Source organism: Contarinia nasturtii, unplaced genomic scaffold (genome assembly GCF_009176525.2).
Source record: "Contarinia nasturtii isolate CC-2019 unplaced genomic scaffold, AAFC_CNas_1.1 Cnas_scaffold_78, whole genome shotgun sequence".
Taxonomy (NCBI): Eukaryota; Metazoa; Arthropoda; class Insecta; order Diptera; family Cecidomyiidae; genus Contarinia; species Contarinia nasturtii.
In genome coordinates this window covers 2,233,115-2,249,565 of record NW_022197436.1, presented here as the reverse complement: position 1 = coordinate 2,249,565, position 16,451 = coordinate 2,233,115, and the positions used below count along the sequence as shown (strand labels likewise).

Here is a 16,451-nt window from a genome sequence, read left to right as displayed (position 1 = left end):
TTTGTTTAATCTGTGAAGCAAAAACGTTTCTATTTTTATACAAACTTTTTGAACGAGATTATTTAACGAAATTCAATTACTATGCTTTTTAAATACATTTTTGTGCTAATTTTCAAACTGTACATTACAAAATACATCGTAAAATAAAATACAGATTTTTTTAAGTTCAGTAGAATAATGATATTCCAACATATGAAATGACAAACGCGAAATACAGCTGACACAAGGATGTCAAAAGAGTTGTATACATCGAATGTACAATGCTTTAGAATCCTAGTCATTGTTATATGTATGTAATATCCTACGATAGTATGCGAATGAATGTTTGAGATGTGCTTTGTCGAATAATGATGAAGAATTGTATTTGATAAACAGAGATTGGAATAAGAATCTACTAACGGACCTTAGCATCACTTTTCGACTATAGTTCAGTTAAATGAATGAAAACTTCAATACTTCAAATGTCTGCATAGAAAAATGCTTTCCAAACATTTGTTCATTCATTTCTATCTGTTAAGCACAGTTAAAATTATCGTTCCACTTTCCTCATTATAACTCACTGTTGTTTTTCAACTACATTAGTTATTATTGAATATATAAATATTCAGTCATCTTTCGTCGACAAAAGTAGAGGTTTTTGAGTGTGATCATGAAAGTGTTCAAGTTAATTTCGATTCTCGTTTTATTAATTTTAATTAGAAAAAGTGCAGCCATAGCCGGCGGAATGAAAGTAGCACCTAATCTAATGAGTAATATTGTCATACGGCAGCTATAATGTGCCTAGAAGGCAACGCCGAAAAGTTTTATACAGTTCTGGTGCAATAATTTCGCCATATGCAGTATTGACATCCAAGGACTGTTATAAAGATTTACAATCGCGAAATTGTTTATCCGTTTATGTGCGTGTTGGAAATGTCATTATTTCTAACTCTATAGAACATGAGGCTGATGATGTCACTCCTTACCCGATTAACGGAACAACCTACAATAATGCTATATTAATGTAGGTTGTTCCGTTAATCGAGTTAGGAGATAATATCATAAGCTTTCATGAATCAATAATGACAAAAAAGAATGACATGAAAAGAGTAGTTGATTGAACCAATGGAAATTCAATGTTCCGTAGAAGTCAAATACTTGAAATCCACGCATTCTGATATCTTTTCACTATTAAATTGTTTTCATAAACTTTTTTCATATTTTAAATACACGTACATATTTTTGTACATACGATAAGCAAATTAGAAATCGTTATCCAACTATTTATTAGGGAGCAATTAAAACAACCACACAATTTTCATAAAATACATTTATCATTTATTAAAACAATATAACGAAACATTCGGAAACATTTAAAAGTAAAATTAAAAAATATCACACATACATTCAAAAAATCATTTAAGAAAATTCAACTTAAATCTAATATGTGACCATTTCCTTCCATCAGCACGGTCCTTTTGCACAGCTTAGAAAAATGGGTCCAAGAATATTCTTACGATATCCGCCTAGAAATAAACATTTTCAATTAATTTGTTGTGGAAAATTGAAAAAGTTTATTTACCACTTTTTCTTTTTTAATTCGAAATATCACCAGTTTCAAACACATGAAATAAGCATAGCCATTTGAATTTTATGGTAAATAAATAATTTTTTTCTATGAGCTCACTCAAAACCAGTTTATTTTTACTTTCAACGATTTAATTTAAGAAAACCATTGATGTTCAAGCAACGTTAGATTTAAACTAGAAAATCGCCAATTCAATATCGTATTTATATAGAAAAAGTATTTTATTAATAATTCAACAAAAAAATGAGGCGTAACCTTGATCGCGTGGTTTTCCATAAAACTTTAACTATAGTTAATCACCAGTTGGTTTCCAGTATAAATTTACTATTGGTCAAATATTATGGGATAATTGAAATAATTATTCGGTTATACTTTATGTTGATTGGTTCGTTCATCAAGTTAATAATCGAAGGAGGTTTTATTCGAACTATCAAAAAAATGGTTAGTTTGTTATTGATTTTCAAATCACAACAATTGATGATAAAGTTTACACGAGTTGCTTCAGAATTGTATAGATATGAAAAATCATGAAATCATCATAGTCAAAATGTCACCAACTACCCTCTTTTTACGTTTTCCTTTTCACGCTCTTCGTGTATTCCTATTAAAATAAGTTAGAAAGAAGAATTCTATCTGACCCCATGGTAACGGTATAGCAAAACTATAATAAAATCAGGAAAAACAATTTTCAGACACCAGAAATGTGTAAGCTGTATGCGCTCGACAAACCACAGATATTTTTAAAAATATTTGCAAACAATTGTATACCAAGCAATTTTCTACAAGTAATGATACCATTGTTACAAAAGTTTTATCGTTGTATAAATTCACAAATACAAATTTAAATATTTGTTACATTCTTGCAAAATTTCAACCATACCACCGTAAAATGCACAGCAGATATATATTGACAATGCATTCGAGAGTACTGGTATAATAGAAATCTAAAGAATTGATATTGAATTTGAACAAACGTTGAAAATAATATTGTCTATCAATTCTGGTTGAGAGTAGAAAGACACCTTTGAATTCAAATGTCGCTTTTTCCATCGTCTTCATATTGAAACGCGTAAAAGCATGTACATTTTTCTCATTATTTTGTAGCACCACGAAACAACTTTAACAAATGAGTGAATTACAAAAATAAAAGCAAGGAATAGAGAGAGAAAGAGAGAGAGATCATGCAAAATGGCTTTGGGAATTCCTGCGGAAGATTCGTCGGAAAACCAATCAAAACCAATTACGCCGAGTGCACCGCCATTGAAATCCTTGATATCGGTGGATACAAATGCAACCCAATTCGTTGTTGCACTAGATGTTTCAACGACCGCACTCCGTGCTAGCGAACGTTTGCGTCGTATTATAAACGAAAAAATCAATTGTGACATTATAAGCGACGTCACCGAAGCTGAATTTCGACAAATGATTGAATTTCTTGAAGTAAAAAAATTACAATTTAAAGATCAAAATCATCGATTGCAAATGTTTAATGTGGCCAAACGATATAATTGTGCTGACATGCAAATATATTGTTTGCGTGAAGTTGATGCCAATTTGGATGTATCAAATGTAATCACTGTCTATCGTACGCTATGTTTTAACGGTTCAATCACATCGCACAAGGATTCAATCGATCGCAAACAGACCAATTTCAAAAAATTCAACTACACACCCGAAGAATTTCTCACATATTTGGTATTCAATGTTTTGCAGTTTATCAATATGAATGCGGACAATGTTCTCTTATCGGAAGGTATTGATGGGCTTCGATTCAAAGAATTTAAAAATATTGTGAGCCAAGATGATCTTTTGTTACGCTCAGAACTGGTTTTAATTGATACGCTGACACGCTGGAGCCGAGCCAAATGTCGGCGAAAAAATATCGAACTCACCTTAGAAAACGAACGGTCCGTTTTACGTGAACTTTGCTATGCACCGAGGTTTGTTTTGCATTTTTTTTTCTACATTTACTTATGACAAAGTCTCGATATATATTATTATTTTTGTCCCATTCAAATACAGATATTTAATGCTAAGTTCAAGCGAATTTGAATTGGCCAGTAACAATATTCGATTTTTAGATCTGGTCGAACTGAAATTGATTCGAGAAGCATTTGATGACAAAAACTCAGGTTCAACTGTAGAACAAACAAACATGTTGAACAATTTTAGAAAACCACGACCAAAATATACACACATGCCAATCTATTTAAGTCCACGAAGTCACCCAAAAAACTATTCAAGACAAATGCGCCGAAATGATCGCAACGATAGTGATGGATCATCGTGTTTTCTAGATTGTTTAGCAGCTTTCATTTTTCTATGTGATTAAATAATAATAATAATAAATTTTATTTTATTTTTTTTATAATTGAGTTTTTGATTGATGCTTCGGATTTTTTATAGACTTTAAAAAACATCCACAGCGAATTTCTTTAATTCAATTTGTCATTTTATTTCAAACATTTTATTTATTGAAAAGTCAATGCAGAGTCACCAATAATGAATTAAGTGAACGAATGAACATTGATGAAAGATATTTATTATTATTTATACACTGCGAGAACAAGAGGTGAAATGATTCGAACCTTTAAACGGTCGTCTTTTTATCGATTTGTGTAAAATCTAGTACCGAGACCTGCTTGAAACGTATCTTTTTCTTCCATGTCAGATGAGCCGCTTGGTGATCTGATCGCTTCTCGTGTCCGATAGATTTTTTTTGTACAATTCTGTTGAAATTCACATTCGAAAATGAAATTTAACGAAACTAACCAAAAAATATTAATTATATTCAACATAAAAATTGAAATAAAAATAAATCATAGGTCCTACCGAGAATCGAACTCGGATTGCTGGATTCAAAGTCCAAAGTGCTAACCATTACACCATAGAACCGCTTGACATTCGATAAACTAATTGAGCTGACGAAAGTTGCCGAAAATTGTGAAGAAAAAACTAGTTTTGATTTATAAATTTGGACTTTCATCTTTCACATTTTAGATGAATGCATAAAACTCGATGTGGTTTACACGTCACACTACTGATACTACACGTGATACTACTCATTCACATACATCACACTAGTGCATATGAGACATATGTATAGCACAGGTTCCAAAATATATTTTATGAAATAATGATCAATCCCTCGGAAATTGAATGAATGAGTCCGTCTCCATCAACAGACAAAATTACCAAAAAATCCATATTTCATATAGATTTAAAATCAATGAAAGAACTTTTGTTGATGTGGGCTCAAATTAATTCGGAATTTTCGAGAAGTGAAAAGAAAGATCAAGTATAGCAACAACAATAACATTGACCCATCATCATACGCTTATAATAATATCAGTAAGGCAATATTTTGGTTCAGAATTTGGTGTCTGACTGGGTTACAATGTTCGACTTATTTTAAATGACCTCCGACAAACGAATTCATTTCAATGGGCGAAATTTATATTTGATTTGGCACTTAGCCAGCATGTGTCTAGCTTGCTAGATCCAAATAATGGTATAAATGTTGGACTGTAATAAATAAATATAATTAATTAAATAAAGCGATGTTTATATTCAAAGATTAAATTCTTCAAAGAAATTTAATAATTTATTTTCTTTGTATTACAAAAAATTGTAACTAAATTGATTTTTCTGATGTTACCATATCTATGATGAGCATTGCTTACAATAATATCATGATATTTAAACATGAAAAACGTAAAAAAAACAATTACAATGTCTTAAAATATTCTTCAACGATTGTCCGCCTTGATTCGAACATTTTCATTGCTTCGTTCATTGAGTCTGTGATATCTTCACTTCTTTCTTCTTCTAATGATTTTGCTTTGTACATAGTCTTTAAAATTGATTCAAGCTAAAAAAAATGTAATGAATTTAAAATAATATCAGAACTTTATTGAATATTCATTTCATACCTGATTTCTAGAATCGTCAGTACTGATGTATTTCGCCAAAAGTGAAATGGTTTTATCCAAATTGAGTTGCTTACATCCATTTCTCAACAGACATCCTCGATCGATTTGATTTTCCATTAGATTAAGAGCTAATGAAAGTCCGATGCGGCTTTTGGTCGCAATTGAGTAGAATATGGCCAAACGCGCTTCTTCTTTTAGATTTATATTCGAATCAAATGATTTATGTAAATATTCTTCAAGCAATTTTTCGTTTCCAATATTTCCAAGACTACTAATTATCTCTTGAATTTCTTCTGAATTTTTCGATGACAACAGTCGCTCCCAAATCTTACCAACAACACTTGATTTTGCATTAATGATACCATTTTCGTAAATGACGCCTCTTGTGTCTGCTGCAAAATTATCATTGAAAATTGATACTTCAAGTGATTGTTCGGCCATTTGTAAACAGGATTCGAGGCCAAATCCACAAGCTACTTTGATGGCGATTTGCTGTTTTGACTTTTCAACATAGTCGGTAGATTTCCAATTAATGCTTTGATAAAATGGCTCAACAATACTAACAACAAATGTTCTAAATTTTTTATACGTATCGCTATCTTCAATCAGTGATTGTTTTAGTTTGAATAGTGCGTCCATTGCTGTGTTCCATGGAGCAATATGTATTTCGTGTTTTAAATATTTAATATGTTCGAAATACATTTCGCTTGGTAATCGATGTGTCAAAGCAAAATCATTGAGATCATCAAGTAATTGAGCCCGACTGGATGGATGGATTTTGGTTTTATCGCCCGAATTCAACTCTTTCAAAAGCAATTGATAGTTTCTTTTATCGTACATAATTCGATAAAAACCAGTTTGTTGCTTATTGAACAGCACCCAATCGTCATTTGTCCAGGTTTTAATTCCATTTGGTTTGATAAGCTTTGATTTAATGCCTTTTGGTAACCAACCATCTACCGACGTGTCGTTGACGTTTACATTATTGGATGTATCAAAATTATATGGAATCCAATACGATGTTGAATTTGCTTCTGGGTGTGGATAGTAATCAAAATATCTTTCTTGTGAAATTTTTATCGTATTTTGTTGGTAGTTTCGGTTGACAGTAAGCAATGGGAACCCATTTTGATTTGACCAAGATCCAAAGATCTTTTTTACACTCAAATTTTCATCTAAACTACCGTCCTCTTTAACAGCACGATCTAAATTCTCGAATAAATCATTTTCATCGGCTACATCCAATGATCTACGATTTAAAGTTTGTAAGAAGAATGAAGATTATTAGAAGCGAATTAAATCATGTCATCAATTGAAGTGGCTATGTTGACATTGTTGGTAAAAAAACCGATTTTCACTTTTAAATGGGAAATCATCATTAGATTGAATATTTCCAGAGACTGTTGTGGTTATATGCACAAAATAATTTCGACTGTACGCTACTTAAACATCATAAAGTGGTTAGGGTTTTTTTTTCAATTTCCTTTTGGTTGTGGTAGACAATGACCAAAATGAGGTCAAAAACCTTCCAAATCCCAAAATTGATTCCATTTTTGGATACCATAACTCCCGAACCCCCAGAGCACCCTTGTACCTTACAAACCCGATATTTAAGTTCTAAGAGTAATTTTTCGTGAGAAATCCAAAAATGGGGTCAATTTTGGGATTTGTAAGGTTTTTGACCCCATTTTTGTCATTGCCATGATGGGCTACTTCTGGCTTGACTTCTGGAGTCATTTTTACCCCCATTTTTTTTGTCTCTTCAAGGGCTACAACTTTGCCGAATAAAAGTATTCGGATTTTTGACACTTCAAGGAGGCGTACCCAGAACCCATGTCAATTTGGGAAAAAAATGATGCCAAGCGTGTTATTTTGGACCCCACTACCACATCCAATTGGGAATTTGAAAAAAAAAAATCTAACCACTGGGGATGTTTACTGGTTAGTGTACTTACTTTTGTGTAAGGTAGTAATTAAGTCCTTTCTTAAAACTGCTTTCACCAAATGCATGCAAAAACATCCGAAGAACTGATCCAGCTATGAAATACAGATAAAAAAACATTTTTAAAGTGAACTGTCTCTGATGGCAATTATGGCAGATTTTACATTTTGCATAGGAAATGTGGTCAAATAGGCCTTGAATTCCCCTTGGACTTTCTACATAATACGTCATGGAACGCGTTTTATTCCTCGCATCGAGTTTTAGAACCGGTTGTAAGTTTCTAGTTACCAAATGCTCATTTATATTCCATTCAGGATGCACCTACAATTTTATACTGTTCACATTTCATTCGGAATAATAATAAATTGGGTGAATCTTACGATATTGGTAGCAATGAATTGAAACAGAGTTGCAAAACCTTCGTTAAGCCATAAATAGGTCCACCTATGATAATTAACACACATATAAAATATATCCAACTATTGCCTGATTTTGATGAAGAAAAAAGCATACATACCATTTTGGCGACACGAGATTACCAAACCACTATAAAGAGAATTGTCTTGTATTAAAAAACACTTGATGGATTGAATGAACGACTTACTTGATGGCCAAATTCATGCGCAATTGTGGTAACTATACTTTTCTTTCTATTCTCAGAATGAATAGATGGATTGAATAATAAAAGCTCTTGCCTATAAGTCACCTAAATTTCGAAGATTTGTCTATATTACACTGTCCTAGTTGAAAAAAACGACAGAGACGGGACTAGTCATTCTTACTCAATTCGGGGCCAAGAAATCCAATGGTGCTAGCCATTTTGCTTGGTTGGCTCATGACTTCATACAATTTTTTTTTTTCGAAGTTTTGATTTTGGGCTATTCTGAAAAATGATATGTTGTGAAAATCGGTATTGGGGGGTTTTTTGGCACGAGAAAATCGAATTTTGCATACATTTTGCGATACGATAATATTTGGATACACTTTCCGACACTTTCCGTACAAAAAATCGAAAAAATCACCGAAAATGAAAATCACATGAATGAGTGGTAATCATCTTAAAATGTATCAGCATCCGATCGATTCTGTTGAAAAAATTATAATTTTTCTCTCAAAAATTCATTACATTTTGTGTTTTTCCAAATATATCATAGAAATTAGCTTTGATTAATTAATATTTTTTAAAAATCAATAAATTCCATTCATTTATAATCAGTTTCATGTGTTTATTTAACTTCTTTAAACAAATGTTGTGGTTTGTGGTTAATGCTCTAATTTGAAACGATGTAAGTGCACCAGATGGTGTTAGAATCAATTTACATATTCCATTGACATTGTTCATTTTGACATTTTATTGCGTCATCACATTTCTGCGTTGTTTACAAGCTGATTGTACTTGCGTGCATTTGATTTTAATGTAGAATAATATTGAAGTTTTCATAATAAAAATGAGTGATTGCCATCAACGTTTTAATCACTATTGTTACATTTGTGGCAAATTCATTGTTATGCCGAATCGAAGAAAAATAAGTGATGAAATTTGTAAAATATATGAACAATATTTTAATATACCGGTGATTAGAAATGAACAGTGGGTGCCATCGATTGCTTGTACATCGTGTACTAATGGATTGAAAAGGTGGTCAAAAGGCGAGCGCGAAAGTATGCCATTTGGAATTCCAATGGTGTGGATTGAACCTGGATTCCATGATGCTGCTAATTGCTATGTGTGTGTGAATAATGTTACCGGCCTGAATAGATTCAAAGCACGCACTTTCGAATACAAAAGTGTACCATCAGCACAAACACCATTGCCACATTCTGAACACGTTCCGATCCCGAAGAAACCAAGTCCGGGAGAACAATACGTTCCACCAACATTTGAATCAGCACCCGAATCATCATATTCTTTGCATCAGCCATCAAATGTTACACCACCTTGTAAACACATTGAATGTACTCAAAATCGTTTGGATATCATGGCACGTCAATTGAAATTATCACAAGAACGTCAAATTATGTTAACACAACATCTCAAAGCATTGAATATTTTGGCTCCAGGTGTAAAGGTGTATGGCGCTCGTGGAAGACAACGAGAATTTATGAAGTTTTTCGATCGGAATGATGAAAATACATTCGCATATTGTAATAATATTCGTGGTTTGATGACAGCAATGGGCTATGAATATAATGCAGTAGAATGGCGGCTTTTCATTGATGCATCGAAAAGCAGTTTGAAAGCGGTTCTTCTGTATATTGACAACACAAAGAGCCCGATTCCGCTTGCAATCAGCACCAAAACTGAGGAATCAAAAGAATCGATGCAAAAAATAATTGATGCCATAAAATACGACGAGCATCTATGGAAAGTGTGCGCCGATCTGAAAGTGGTTGCGTTGTTGCGTGGTTTACCACATAGAGGATATCCCAAGTACATGTGCTTCCTATGCCAATGGGATACTCGGCACCCAAACCAGTACGAAAAACGGGACTGGCCACCCCGACATACCTATCAAATTGGACGTCAAAACGTGAGATATGAGCCACTTATTCCAATGGAAAAAGTGCTACTGGCACCGCTGCATATCAAATTGGGCATTGTCAAGAATTTCATCAAAGCCTTGGTAAAGAGAAATAATGAACAAGCATTTCAACGATTGATACAAATTTTTCCTCGATTGAGCAAAGCGAAAATTAAAGAGGGTAAACATTTTTTGTACAAAATGATAACATGTTTATTGAAATCACGCTTTTTTGTGTCTTTTTTGGCTCAGGTGTGTTAAACGGACCAGATATCCGGAAATTAACGAAGGATGCTCAATTCGAACAATGTCTGATGGAAGAAGAAGGTGTAGCTTGGGATAATTTGAAAGCTTTTATCGAAGGTGTACTCGGTATTCACCGTGCACAAAATTGGCGCACCTTGACCGACAACATGCTTGATTCATTTGACATTTTAGGCGTCACCATGTCTCTAAAAATACACTTTCTACACCATCATCAAGATAAATTAGAGATTCAAGCCTCTACTGAATCTGATGAACACGGTGAACGGTTTCATCAGGTGACCGCTCAACTTGAACACTGGTATAGTGGCAAGAAACTAAATTCGTTGCTTGCTGACCTCTGCTGGAACTTACAAATGGAACCAAACGATGAAGACGAAAACTGAATTTAATTTCATTCATTTTTGATAAAACCACAACATTTGTTTAAAGAAGTTAAATAAACATATGAAATTGATTGTAAATGAATGGAGTTTGTTGATTAAAAAAAAAATATTAATTAATCAAAGCTAATTTCTATGATATATTTGGAAAAACACAAAATGTAATGAATTTTTGAGAGAAAAATTATAATTTTTTCAACTGAATCGATCGGATGCTGATACAATTGTATATTTTAAGATGATTACCAGTCATTCATGTGATTTTCATTTTCGGTGATTTTTTCGATTTTTTGTACGGAAAGTGTATCCAAATATTATCGTATCGCAAAATGGATGCAAAATTCGGTTTTCTCGTGCCAAAAAACCCCCCAATACCGATTTTCACAAAAATCGATTAGTCAACATATCATTTTTCAGAAAAATTTGTATGAAGTCTGGAGCCAACCAAGCAAAATGGCTAGCACCATTGGATTTCTTGGCCCCGAATTAAGTAAGAATGACTAGTCCCGTCTCTGTCGTTTGTTTTAACTAGGACAGTGTGATTAATCATAAAACAATATAGTCAAAACTCTTACCAAGCCCCAATTCTCCATAGCTGCAAAATCAATCCATAAAAAGTTTAAAAATATAAAATTTATCATCATTTTAGTGGTATATATTTGAAATTTGGGAAATTCGTACCTCCAGCTCTGAAATCAGGGATTGCTGCTTGATCCATTTTCGGTAATGTGAAATTAACTTGTACATATTCACTGATTGCATTTAATATTTTATCACTATCGGCTAATGCAAAATTTGTCGTTTCGATTTCATGTGGTTTTACAAATACCTATAGGGATTGGATTATTTTCCATTAATTCAACAGATGATGGAAAAAATGGAAAAATCGTCAAATATAAAATAAAATATACCCGATATTTAAATCCATGCTGATCGGATTTTTCTTTGAACGCAAAATCCGAAACAATAAATGCTATCAAGTAAGTCGATGTAGGTGGTGTTTGTTCAAAATATGTTATTGTACGTTCTCCACGTCTGCATAAGCAAAAAAAAAAAATGTTTACCGTAATTTTTGAACAAATTAAAAATCAAAACTCAATACTTTTCTTGGCGTTTTTCTGGCATATTTGAAATTGCTGTATATTCAGAGTTGTGTTCAATATCAATATCAAAAGTTGCCTTTAAAGATGGTTCGTCATAGCACGGAAATGCGTGGCGAGCATCAGTTGATTCGAATTGAGTAGTGGCAAGCCATCTGTTGAAAGAAAGTGTCATTTGTAGAGTCTTTTCAATCGAATACGGTATATTTTTAATACATTTCCTTGCCATCTTCATTGGCGTATGACGATCGATAGAATCCGGCCGAATCTTCTCTCAACACTCCTTCATATTCGATATACAAATATAATTTTGATCCTTGCTTGAGTGCATCATTGGCCGTTGAGATTGTAAAAAATTCGGTTTTTTTATCGTATTCACTTCCCAAAACTGGAATAGTTTCACCATCACTTTGCTCCAATTCAATATTAGTTATGTTCAATTGACGCTGATGTAATGTTATTTCATTGCTTGTTTGAAGCACCCGTATGGTGATTTTAACGGAACCAAAAAACTCAAAATTGCCATTGGCTACGTCCGTTCTTAAAAATACATTATATGCTTCTGGCTTTGTATTGTTTGGCAATCGATAATTTATTTGATCAATTTCATATTCAAAATTGTCTAAATATTGATATTTGACCGGTGTTAACGCTGATATATTCAGGCAATTTAAAATTGCGAAGAGAATGAAAAATATAAGCCGTGCCATTTTTCTGAACACACTACCATCGAGTTGATTGCACTCTACACCTTATATATGGTCGTGAGATTGGAAACACTCCAGAGATAACACCATATACTTACACAAAACACTTGAAAGTATAATTTCAAATCCTCGAAGAATTCATGAGAAAATGCTTTTGAATTCCCATAAAATCATATTGAGAAAAAAAAAATTTCACACTGTTGTAAATTGAATCTAGAAAAATTGCGCAGGAATTTTGAAGTGGTTTCCAAATATGAACTTCATGTTGACGAATTTAGAGCACTTAAAATGCTCTATTTTTTAGAGCACTTGCGTTATCGTCTGAATTTAAAAAAAAAAACAAGTTGTCAAATCTATTGGGCGACTTCAGCGATTTCATAAGAAAAGTAATAAAAGTAAATTTTTTCGTAAATCGTAAAACACAGCATTCATTCAATCTTATGGAAATAACTCATTTATGTCATTTAACTATAACTTGATTGCAAGTTTTTTTTTTGTTGTATTTAAAATCTATCTCAGTACGGTCATTATAAACAAGTTAATATGATGATATCCAAGATTTACGCAATTGTTGCAATTTAACTGCAAATAACACACATTTTAAGAAAAAAAACAAAGGCATTTTAAGAATTTTTCTCATTCTGTTTATTGTTTTCAATTTAAATTATTTCTTTTTCAGTTTTGACTTTGCAGCGTAATGAAGATTCTTAGAACGAGTTAATTGTATTGTATGTGTGTCTGCCTGTCTTTTTGTATCTGGATTATTGGCGATATAAATCATTTGGAAATGTTGAGCGATTTCCATTCCAATTATATTGTGTTCATTTCTTGAATGCCGGAGATAAATTGCATTTTGATTTTTTTTGTGTTTGTATGTACGGTATCTACTTCAAACGTTGCATGATGGCCGCATTTGACAGACCAGCTTTTTCAATTGTTTGCGCCTCATCGTTGAGTTCTTTGCTTGGGAAAGTGGTCAACAATGCAAACGTTTGTGAAGCATATTGTGGCCGAGCACTGAAAATGGAAAATTAAACTCTTAACTCATGGCAATTGGTGTTGAAATAAATGATGATAACTTACTTTACAACATATGTTCGTAAATCATTTATTGTATGTGATAAATTAAAACGTCCCGATAAACGACTACCATCGGCTAATCGTATTTGTATCGATGTGGTCGGCTGTGCCGAATCCAATTTCAGTTCTTCGTTAGCCCTGAAAAAATGTATGCAATATTGTTTTATTCCATACTCTCAGATTCTCACAATCAGAGAAATTGAACGGAGAAAAAATGTTGATGTCACCATTCATTTTTCTCTGTTTCATTTGTCTGAATGGAATTATATTGATTAAAAATCAATAAATTTATCAATTTATCGATTAACCCACTTCTTTTCATTTTCTTCATTTTGGCTGGCACTTGGTGGTGCTAATGCAATTGATGTCGATCCATCGTTAATGTTTGGTGTCGGGCTAAACAGGACGAGAGATTTCAATGGATTTTCAAATGTTCGAGATGGAATTTCTGTTGGATTAATGTTGCTTTTTATTTACCTGCCAAGTGTATGGCCTTTACCGAAGAACGGTTTCATTTTGGATTGTTTAAAATCTTCATGTCGGTGATCTTCCATGTTAACTGGAACCATATTGCCTTGTTGTCGTAATTCGGGTGGCAACTCTCTAAATAAAACAGCTATGGTCATGTGGTTTATTTAAAACAATTATGGTCTGTGCTTACCCTTTTGTAATGTATTCCAAGAATTCTCTATTTTTCTGATCTTCGTACAATCGAAGTTCACTGTCATTGATTGTGAAGCCCTGACGCCAAAGGCGTAGAATAATTGGATTCAAACTTTCAGTCGAACGTGATGACGATGTATTTGCCAATAAGACATGATCATCGTTTGTTTGGCCCAATCGATAACCAGCACCAGCAAACCTGGATTCAATTAATAAGATAATTTTTTTTTGTGTTAAATTGTTTATGTTTTCAAATCTAATGGAAAACTCTTACCCACGACTGCCGCTGGGTCGGTTGGGTTGTGGATTTTCAACCACTTCAGCGCCGCTTTCTTTGGCTGATTTAAAAATGTTTGATACAAAGTCTTTGTTAGTCTTTCGTGGCGGTCCCAAAACTTGTTGTCCAGATGAGTCCGATCCACCGGCATAAAATGCCTTAAAAAAATGATTAATTTTCAAATGACACACCCAAAAAATATTTTATTTACTATTTGGAATTCAAACGAACCTGACCAGTATTCTCTTCATCCTCATCATCATCGGATGCCATGTTGTTTAACGTGACAATGCGTGCACCACCGACATTGTATTTGTTTTTAGCTTTGTTCTTTGCATCGTTGTTGCTTTTGTCATTGCTTGCACCAAACAACGATGTTGGTGCCTGCGGCTGTGACACTGATGACGGTTCAACATCTTCATCCAAATCCACATCTGGATCTTGATCACCTTCATAATAGCTTGACAATGCCAACTGAAATTTAATGAAAAGCAAACATTTCCATTGATTTATAATTTTTTGAAGTTTTATTTTGCAAAGCAAATTCCAAATCGAATATGAATATTTTGTTTGAAAAAACAATAAATTTGTGATCAAATGCCTATGAATGACAGTGCACTGACTTGCACTTTATGAACACACCGACAATACATTGATATTAGATTTACCTGCAAATTCCAATTGGCCGATTCCAAATAAAATTTTGCACGATCTGCCGCCACACCAGTCACAGTCATAAACTCTGACTGCGTTTCCTCTTGATTACTATCAGACATTGTTATTTGTTTCTTTTTTATTTGCTACGAAAAAGAAATTACCGAATGGAAATGGATTTCGTCACTATATGTTATATGCCGTACTAATAAAAAATGAACGCTTGTTATTCGCTTCTTGACAATTTGCCGTATTGTTCCGCAGAGCGACATCTATCGATGACAGCTGAAATGTCGTTTATTATCGGTTTGCGAATTGGTATTGCCGCTGTTGTATGAGTATAAGTTGAACGTTTATGGCGCCAAAAATTGTTCAAATCCAAAAGAATACAAATTTATTGAAAATTAAACAAGAGAAAAATGAAAACACAGATTTGATTTGGTAACACATATTTTGCGATTTAATTTTTCAAATTTTTATTGACTCAAAATTAAATCATCGTTTGTTGTTGTCGATAGATATGTACTGTACGTAGAAGCTTTATTAATTTATTACTTACTATATATAGTAAATGTCTTCTATTTCATATTTCAATGGATATAGTCTTCATTTAGATAGATAAAATGAATTGTGTTTGGTTCAAGCTGTTTGTTTCACATAAAATATACATACAATATTTGCGTGGGTCTCTGAAACTGTGTACAACCATGAAATTTTTTATCCCATACTCTATCTTCATACCTTAATTTTTTTTTTCTTTAATTTTGTGAATGTGTAAAATATTTGGAACTTTTTAGGTATTTTTTGTCTCGTCTTCTATAAGATCCCATTTCCTTTACAAAAAAGTAGTCCAATTCATAAATTTACACATGATTAATTTTAGTATCAGTTTTTTTTTGTTTTGTTTATAAGTTACATAAAAATTGTATGTGTAGTGGTTTTTTTTTCATGTATCATGCAAAAAATATTTTTTTTTTGCTTAAACGCACGTGATTATAAAATGTAATAAAAAAGTTTTCTTTTTAGCACAATTACAATGATGGTGGAAAAGTGTTCCAATTTTAATTTTTTTTCTAAATATAATTTTGTGTATGATTTAATTGAAATTTTTGTTTTTTTTTTTGTATTTTCTTGGATTTTTCCCATTGCATTATGAAAAATTAGGCTTTATGTTTCATGTGTGTGTGTGTGGATTGGTAAAAAGTGAACGACTTAAATTTAAATAGTGAATGAAAGAGGATGTGAATAATTTTTCATTATAATTGAATGAATTTTCCATATGCATGAGAAAAAAAGAAGAAAAAGTAAAAAAGTTGCATTGAATTGAAATGAATTTTGTTCAAAAATGAACATTTATCTT

At 32.6% G+C, this 16,451-nt stretch overlaps 4 protein-coding genes and 1 non-coding gene across 5 annotated transcripts; 2 read left to right on the top strand and 3 right to left on the bottom strand.

Moving 5' to 3' along the window:
* Positions 1 to 2,755: 2,755 nt before the first annotated feature.
* Positions 2,756 to 3,899, top strand: LOC116337643. Its single transcript, XM_031762388.1, has 2 exons — positions 2,756 to 3,507; positions 3,590 to 3,899. Exons 1-2 carry the CDS (start codon positions 2,756 to 2,758, stop codon positions 3,897 to 3,899), a joined length of 1,062 nt encoding a protein of 353 aa, XP_031618248.1.
* Positions 3,900 to 4,390: 491 nt separating this feature from the next.
* Positions 4,391 to 4,462, bottom strand: Trnaq-uug. Its single transcript has one exon. It is a non-coding gene; the product is annotated as a tRNA-Gln (tRNA).
* A 668-nt stretch (positions 4,463 to 5,130) lies between these two features.
* Positions 5,131 to 12,448, bottom strand: LOC116351989 (aminopeptidase N-like). The gene is made up of 12 exons (XM_031784155.1): positions 11,927 to 12,448; positions 11,713 to 11,865; positions 11,522 to 11,645; positions 11,292 to 11,439; positions 11,186 to 11,205; positions 8,046 to 8,147; positions 7,959 to 7,987; positions 7,822 to 7,885; positions 7,606 to 7,762; positions 7,455 to 7,536; positions 5,500 to 6,748; positions 5,131 to 5,438 (listed from the first exon to the last, which is right to left on the bottom strand). Exons 1-12 carry the CDS (start codon positions 12,418 to 12,420, stop codon positions 5,295 to 5,297), a joined length of 2,766 nt encoding a protein of 921 aa, XP_031640015.1. The 5' UTR covers positions 12,421 to 12,448; the 3' UTR covers positions 5,131 to 5,294.
* On the top strand, positions 8,813 to 10,691 carry LOC116351997. The gene is made up of 2 exons (XM_031784169.1): positions 8,813 to 10,144; positions 10,216 to 10,691. Exons 1-2 carry the CDS (start codon positions 8,890 to 8,892, stop codon positions 10,611 to 10,613), a joined length of 1,653 nt encoding a protein of 550 aa, XP_031640029.1. The 5' UTR covers positions 8,813 to 8,889; the 3' UTR covers positions 10,614 to 10,691.
* A 590-nt stretch (positions 12,449 to 13,038) lies between the features above and the next one.
* LOC116352073 (NSFL1 cofactor p47) lies at positions 13,039 to 15,339 on the bottom strand. Its single transcript, XM_031784350.1, has 8 exons — positions 15,106 to 15,339; positions 14,669 to 14,911; positions 14,435 to 14,595; positions 14,159 to 14,359; positions 13,975 to 14,100; positions 13,810 to 13,893; positions 13,501 to 13,635; positions 13,039 to 13,434 (listed from the first exon to the last, which is right to left on the bottom strand). The coding sequence occupies exons 1-8, from the start codon at positions 15,211 to 15,213 to the stop codon at positions 13,302 to 13,304; spliced, it is 1,191 nt and encodes a 396-aa protein (XP_031640210.1). The 5' UTR covers positions 15,214 to 15,339; the 3' UTR covers positions 13,039 to 13,301.
* Between the last annotated feature and the right edge of the window lie 1,112 nt (positions 15,340 to 16,451).

Coding starts and splice junctions, on each gene's coding strand:
- LOC116337643 (XM_031762388.1), top strand. CDS start 2,756: ATGGCTTTGGGAATTCCTGCGGAAGATTCGTCGGAAAACCAATCAAAA. Junction 3,508..3,589: donor GAACTTTGCTATGCACCGAG/GTTTGTTTTGCA, acceptor ATTCAAATACAG/ATATTTAATGCTAAGTTCAA.
- LOC116351997 (XM_031784169.1), top strand. CDS start 8,890: ATGAGTGATTGCCATCAACGTTTTAATCACTATTGTTACATTTGTGGC. Junction 10,145..10,215: donor CAAAGCGAAAATTAAAGAGG/GTAAACATTTTT, acceptor TTTTTGGCTCAG/GTGTGTTAAACGGACCAGAT.
- LOC116351989 (XM_031784155.1), bottom strand. CDS start 12,420: ATGGCACGGCTTATATTTTTCATTCTCTTCGCAATTTTAAATTGCCTG. Junction 11,646..11,712: donor CCAGAAAAACGCCAAGAAAA/GTATTGAGTTTT, acceptor TTGCTTATGCAG/ACGTGGAGAACGTACAATAA. Junction 11,206..11,291: donor CCCTGATTTCAGAGCTGGAG/GTACGAATTTCC, acceptor TTGATTTTGCAG/CTATGGAGAATTGGGGCTTG.
- LOC116352073 (XM_031784350.1), bottom strand. CDS start 15,213: ATGTCTGATAGTAATCAAGAGGAAACGCAGTCAGAGTTTATGACTGTG. Junction 14,596..14,668: donor ATGAAGAGAATACTGGTCAG/GTTCGTTTGAAT, acceptor CATTTTTTTAAG/GCATTTTATGCCGGTGGATC. Junction 13,435..13,500: donor TTACGAACATATGTTGTAAA/GTAAGTTATCAT, acceptor TTCCATTTTCAG/TGCTCGGCCACAATATGCTT.